This window comes from Nicotiana tabacum, chromosome 6 (assembly GCF_000715075.1).
Source record: "Nicotiana tabacum cultivar K326 chromosome 6, ASM71507v2, whole genome shotgun sequence".
Classification (NCBI taxonomy): domain Eukaryota; kingdom Viridiplantae; phylum Streptophyta; class Magnoliopsida; order Solanales; family Solanaceae; genus Nicotiana; species Nicotiana tabacum.
Window position 1 is genome coordinate 72,626,591 of NC_134085.1, and position 7,328 is coordinate 72,633,918.

General features: G+C 38.1%; 1 protein-coding gene across 1 annotated transcript; it reads right to left on the reverse strand.

Moving 5' to 3' along the window:
* Window positions 1-5,426: 5,426 nt before the first annotated feature.
* LOC107825002 (uncharacterized) lies at window positions 5,427-6,735 on the reverse strand. The gene has a single exon (XM_016651827.1). It carries the CDS (start codon window positions 6,619-6,621, stop codon window positions 5,689-5,691), a length of 933 nt encoding a protein of 310 aa, XP_016507313.1. The 5' UTR covers window positions 6,622-6,735; the 3' UTR covers window positions 5,427-5,688.
* Between the last annotated feature and the right edge of the window lie 593 nt (window positions 6,736-7,328).

Below are 7,328 nucleotides of genomic sequence, written 5' to 3' on the forward strand. Positions count from 1 at the left end.
CGGCGCCATTATTGCCCTCGAAAGACGTAACGTCAGGCGCATTTAATGCGTCCTTGGGAGCTGAAACGGCGGCGACATTATGGCTTTGAAAAATGAGAAACCATAATGTTTTGAATGATCTTGGAGAAGTGAAACGACGGGATGTTTCGGTAATCACGGAGTCTTGCATCATCGATATGACGTCATCGCGTGAAGTTCGAAGGGTCGTATGTCATAGTCGTTTCTTATTGCTCCTCTCTAAGAAACGCGGGGACTATCTGTATATGGTGAAATCGGAGGGTCCAATTCCTCATTATCGAGGCACCTTAGATGATCATCTCGAAGGCTCGAGGCTGCAAGGCTATGGTCGAGTTTCCTCCATCGAGGTTCGTCGACGCTCGGCCTAAAGACAATGTTGACCTCGATTGTGATAGAAATGGGGACGCGGATGGGACTGACAGACCCTAGTGGACTACCCTAGCCATGAATCAGGGTGTCATGTAGCTGTCACAACCCTTTATCTTTATAATTAATGTATTTTGTACTATGTTGGAATTCCCTCCTATATAAAGGGGATCCTTGTCATTTTGTAAAGCTTCGTTGCTTTAACTACTCCACACGAAATATACAAGAAACACTCTCTTGATATTATTGCTTCTATTTATCATCTTCATATTTGTTCATCATTTATTGCTTATCATTGGCCATAAAGAGCTTTCATTAATTTTACTCCAACTGTTAGTCATACTTCAACTCCCCTCGATAGCTCCCCGCCGAGCTCTGGAATCGACCTTGAGGCCCCCGAATCGACAAGCTCGAGGCCCCGATAATTAGTCTATCGGTTCGATTATCATCCTATCCTTAACTCTCATTTCGTTTCTAAGTCTCACATACATAGCATCACTGCTTAACAACTAGCATAAAAATAGATCACGTATTTTTAGAATCCCATAATCAAATTTAATTGTTATTACCATTTTCACGGTAAACAGATATCCAATTTCTGGATCTACATGACGTCAAATCTTGGGTTAGACTAGCCATAGAGCAATGATTTAGATTACGGAAAACAGCCAAAAACACCCCTACCAATTGGTAAATTGTTTACTTTTATGCTCCGTTTACCTTTCGGTTCAAAAATATCCCTACCGTTATTTTTATTGCTAAAATTACCCCTTAATTTAAGGGCAGTATATGTGAGACATGATTTTAATATGTTGGCATCTACTATCTAGTCCAGATGGCATCTTACAACAAATATGCGTAATACACCTGCCCCATCAAATGACCCGCCCAATTATTACCGGTGTTATTAAAAAATAACCTTAACACCCCCATCAACTAAACTAGGACCTGCCGCCTCTTATCGAAGTCGGTCACCAGCATTTGAGTTTTCATCAACTTTGTTTTAAAAGACAGAATTGGGACTTGCCCGGGGCTCGCCCCAGGGCGGAGCACTCATATAACGCCTCTTGGTTTATGTGTGGGGTTACTTCCGTGAGACTTACGCCTCGGCTGTCGGGGCTTACGCCTTAGACACGCCCAACGCCCAGTGTATTGGGCTCGCCTAATAGAACTTTATGCAATTGTATGTAACTAACCTTGTAAATCCTCAAATTTTTTTAATAAATCATTGGCTATTCAAAATTACTTTTCTTAGTCATAAACTATTAAGTTGAGAGTATTTTATGTCATAATTAAAATAAAAGTTATTCACGTTATCCACTAAGATTGCTATGATAGTAAATTTTAAATAAATCTTTCAATTAAAAATTATTTTTTTATTAACTTTAATTCTTTATTATATAATAGTCCATAATTGTCTTATAATTATTTTTTTACGTTTACGAGATACAATACTTATTAATTAATAGCTTAGTATTAGCTAGTAACTATTTAAAAATAATTAGTTATCATGTTATTGTATGGTGAATTATGTATCACTTTATTAAGTTGTTGAAACTTAAAATAAATAATGCTAGAGAATCATATTTAAATTGTGAATTATGATTTTATATAAGTTCTCTTTTAAATAAAAAGCATATTAAATAAAAGGGGTATTTTTTAAAAAAAAATCAAATTATAATATCGAAATTCTTTCAAGATTCAATACTCCTTAAGAGATACGCATAAGATTTCGTATCGAATACATTACTTTTGATGTTTGAGTTGTAACGACGTTGCAGCTAATTTGCATTTTATGATAAATGTCATACTTTTCGAATTATTCATCGTTAAATTATAATTCATAAATATTTTAAATAGATTATTTGTTATAATTTTGTGATTTTAATGTAATTTTTATATTTATTTTTTATTTTATACTATCTTAAAATCCTTAAAATTTATAAAATTTAAAGATCCGTGAGACTTACATCCCATGTCTCAAGGCTTACGCCTCGCCTCGTTAGAGGTAAAATGTCTCGCTTCATGCCCCCGCCTTTTAAAACATTGTTCATCAATTCTTCAACCACTGAATTGCTTATCTTTTACATGGATTAGTGCACCATTATCTGACTTGTTGAACTACAATCCCTTTGTTTTTTTGCAGCCCAAAATTTTGACAAAGACCTCCCAAATCTTCACCAACTGACCCGAGAATTTAACTGCAATCCCTCAACAATCATCAAAACAAAACCCCGTTACTCAATTAAACCAAACAACCACCAGATCAAATTATTGCTTTTAAGCTTCACCAAAAGAACCCTCCAATGGAGTTTTTAGCTCATTCTATAACGTTTCAAGATTTTTAGCTATGAAACGTTGTCAGCTCTTCAAAATTTCAGATCCAAGCTCTTCATCTTTATAGATCTGCAACTTCAAATTGACAATACTCAAAAACTCAATCGGCCTTCAATGGCGTTTTCAGACATTCGACAGTGTTTAAAATTACGTTTTAGATTTAAAACTACAACACTCATACTAATATATAGTATATTTTTGTATATAACATCTCAAGCCCAATCTTAGAATCCATTTGCCCCAGCCACATCCTACTATTAAAAAATACAAATTTTTACCATTAAAAGACCATAAAGATCAAAACTTTATCTTATTTTTTTTTTTTTTTAAAAAAAATTTACTTTATTGAAAATAAAAAAAGCAGAACATATAAAAAAATTCAATTTTGGACTTACCAACGTGTGAAAACAAGCTCCAAAATCATGAGAAGGATTAGAACAAAGACATGGACAGAACCTAAGTTTCGATTCTAAATGGTTATTATCGGGAAAAAAAAGGGAGGGTCATTGAGTAGAACGGGCATATTATCCATATTTGTCGTCTAACTGGGGCAAATTTAAATTTGGAGCGGGTTAAATTCGGTCAGGGAGCCACGTGGCCCAATTACGTGCTACCAACACATTAAAAAAGGGACCACATAAATTTCCGGTAGTCGTGGGGGTAATTTTAGCAATAAAATAACGGTGGGGATATTTTTGGACCAAAAGGTGGACGGAGCGTAGAAGTAAACCATTTACCAAACAATAGGGGTGTTTTTGGCCCTTTTCCATTTAGATTATATCAAACACACTGAGGGAAAACTACTAGTTTCCAAAACGCAATGTTGGGGGGGGGGGGGGGGACCGCAAATAGAAATTCAGAACAATAAAACCAGATTTTAGTTTAGCGGAGCACAAAACCGGATAGGTACAGCCTCCATTTGATAAGCCTCTAACACCATGCAAAGTTTCAAGTAACTACTCATCATCTCTCCAGGTTTTCTCTTTCCATTTAATGCATTGTTTAATGATAAATGATTAGGAGTTTGGGTTAATGACTTGTACTGCATCTTCCTCACAGGGAACCAGCATATTCATCACGAAATCACAGGGAGCACTAGGGCCTCAAACGAACTTTGAAGAAGATATGAAAAGTGAAGATATCTTTTTAGGTGGCATACTTTGCTTGGTTAGTAGCAAAAGGAAGCATGCTTGACTCATGATAATTTGATTCGATGAGAAGAGCCATGCAGCTTTTGTTCTAAAGTTTTTTGTGTGATAAAGATTCAGAAAGCATAAATCATCTTTTTGTGCATTGTGAAATTACTGATCAGCTTTGGGAACTTAAATCTCAAAATGAAACGAATGAAGTGGGTTATGCCAAAGAGTACAAAAGGGATGTTGGAATGCTGGAGCATACTGGAGAGGCTGCTAGACAGAAAAGATGGTGGCAAATGTACCTACTTGTGTATAGTGGACACTCGGGACAGTGTGGAAGGAAAGAAACACTAGATGCTTCGAAGGAACTTTTAACTCTATACAGAAAGTCAAGATGAACTGCATGTTAATACTTTATTTTTGGTGTAAAGAAGAATTCTTAGATAATGTTGAATCTTTGGTAGATCTCATAAGATCTTTGTAAGAACAGGAAAACTTTTTGCGTTTTGTACTGTAAATATAGTTCAAGTATAAACTTTGCGCTGCTGATATAAAATTATAGTTACCTATCAAAAAAAAAAAGGGTTTCTTCCATTCCCCAAACAAGAGATCATGGATGGTCCTTATTCCGCAAATCCTTTCATTAACCATAAACCACTCTCAATTATTTTTTTTTTAAAAAAACTAAAGTTAAAAAAGGTGTAGCGAGGAATGCATAATGAGGACTTCCAAATGACACAGAACCTATTAGTCAATGGCAACACAGCTTAGTAAATAACTACCTCATGGAATCTCAAATTAAAAAACATTTAATCCTTTGAAGGTCTTTGATACTTATGTAGTAAATCCTACCATTAACCTCTCAAAAACCAACTAAAGTTTAAGTTTAGAGTGGCAGACTGACAGGCGAATATCGAACCTTCCACCTATTAGTAAATAGCAATACAAACATAGATGACCACTAAACTCAATATACTCAACCAATAAGATATCAACTTAAACATCATTAATCCTTCGAAGCACAAAGGCGAATAGTAAAACACACAGTATTTCATATTATTACTGAACATACAATTAACTTCATGTACAACATTTCCACACAAGACAAGTGGAAGGAAAACTCCAAATAGCTTATATCTTGGATGGATACAAGACAATATCATCACAACTAAGAACATGAAGAAATAATAAGATATGTCAGACACAGCAGTAAGCAAACAGCTCAAATTTTTTATTTTTACCTATTCAATAAGAAATCAATAGTTTTCCACTCTCTGGTTCATTAAAGAGTGTACCCTGAAGGCCTGAACTCCTAAAACTTAAACGCACCAAAGTTAATTTACTTCGAAGATGCAATCCAGCCTAGTTACAGAAACTCTACAGTTAAAGATTGATAAACTCCAAAAATTCTTGTTTATAATGAACTTATCAGGAAGAAATATTCACGTTTCCTTGAACACATGGTTCTTCAAATGTAATCAGGTCCAACAAGTACAAACAAAGTTCAGAGAATAAACTGAAACATAACCAAACAATCGATGAATCAAACTATTACGAGGACATCCAGAGTTGGGCCAATTTTCAGAAGTAAATTTATTCTTTAATAGAATTCCATATATACCAGTAGAGTACTTCATAGAAGAAACTCCAAGGACCCAACAACCCTAAGCAGCTGAGAATTAACATAATTCATCTCCAAACCATCATTAAGACAGGAATTCATTGAAAATGAACAAGCTTTATATACAAATACACCATTAAACAGTAAAACAACACAAAGATTACCCATTAGTTGTAGAACCTCATCCAGTAAGTAACATCAGCAACCTCATCAATATTCAACACTGTAATTGCTGTAATCATCCCTGGAGGCTATGTTGTTTTCAACTCTCCCAGCAATCTTGTGTTCCTCGTACTTCAACCCTTCCCCCAATGCCAATCCTCCGAGCGCACCAGCCGCTGCTCCAACTGCCAATCCGGTGCCCATTCCCATCTTCCCACTACGCTTCTGATCATAATTAGGAGGATAATCAGCAGGAGCGCTCGGTCTCGACCCCAGCCCCCCACCATAGCTAGATTGCCGCTCAACGAATGGTCGAGGAGGAGGTGGTGGCTGAGAGTAGTACCCGGGGTAGTAACTGGCGTACGGATCAGAGTAGCTGCCGCAAGGATAGGAATGCGACGGAGGAGGCGGTGGAGATGGAGAAGCAGGTGGCGGCGGAGGAGGGTGTGAGGAGTACGGAGAAGGAGAATATGATCTATAGGTAGGCGGCGGCGGAGGGGCAGTAGAGTAATAGTAGCTAGAAGGAGGGGGTATTTGGTAATCCTGGGGGTTTGGAGATTCACGAATAGCGAGCTTCAGTCGGATCTTACCGTGAGGACGACCCGAGGGTCGTCGGAGCTCAAAAGTTCTGATTTTGTTCGGATCATCCAAGTTAACAAGCTCCTTCAACGGAATCCTAAGTGTACCGACTAAAGGTTTGGGAGTTTCTGAGGGTTTGGAATGGAATACCTCGAGAGTGAGGACAGCATCGTGAGGAGATTGGGGAAGATGGAGGACGAACCGCTCGTTCCAAACGGGTCGGGTATTACCGGAATCATCAGCTTGAGTGGCGCGCCGGTTGTCCGGGTCGACCCAAAAGATGAGATAGGGCTTGAGATCGCCGTGATGCCAATTGACATTTTTGAGGTGCTTGGCGGAGACGATGGTGATTTCGAGATCGTAGGGTTTCGATGGAGGGCGAGAAGAAGAACCAGTTGCCATGGTTGATTTTAGGAAAATCGATGGTAACGTCCGCCGCGTATGGGCAGTGGATTTGGGGGGAGGGTATTTATATGGATCGGAGTAAAGTGGATTTGGTAATTGTGATGTGGAGCCCCACTAGCCACTAGGATATTTATTTGGTATTAATAGTGTGGCTGCACGATTTTTTTTGGGTCCAAAAGAAATTAGTTATATTAAGTTTACGATGGCATAGCACAAGAAGCTAAGTTTAAACTAGACACACCGCAACATTGGCCTTCAAGAGTAGAAGAACTACGGGGGCGACCTCGTGGTACGTGAGTGGGGTGGAGCTAGAACTAGCTAGTTCCCTGAGATGGTTTGTACTAAAAGAGGCATCAGGTTTACGCATGAAACATTCAGTAGTAGGCATAATATGTCTAACAAAAAGTATTCCTAAACGAACTTCCTCTAAAGCCGTTTATACTGTAGGTGGCGGAGTTGTGTAAGTAAGGAAGTCTTTAGAGCGCCCATGGTGCAACCAAAATTGGCGAGTATATCAACATTAACCAGCATCCCCATGTAACTAGCACCATAACCGGAGAGATCACAAATTATCCATGCAGGCACCAATAAGATACTACATAAGATTCCAAGTTGGGGTCCTTGTAAAAATCCCGACCATTTCGGGCAAAGATCAAGCTATAAATCCGCAATGGCAGCCAATTAACTGCCCAAAGTATAGCAAA

What these genes read in the sequence shown, in the direction of transcription:
- LOC107825002 (XM_016651827.1), bottom strand. Translation starts at nt 6,621, where the DNA reads ATGGCAACTGGTTCTTCTTCTCGCCCTCCATCGAAACCCTACGATCTC.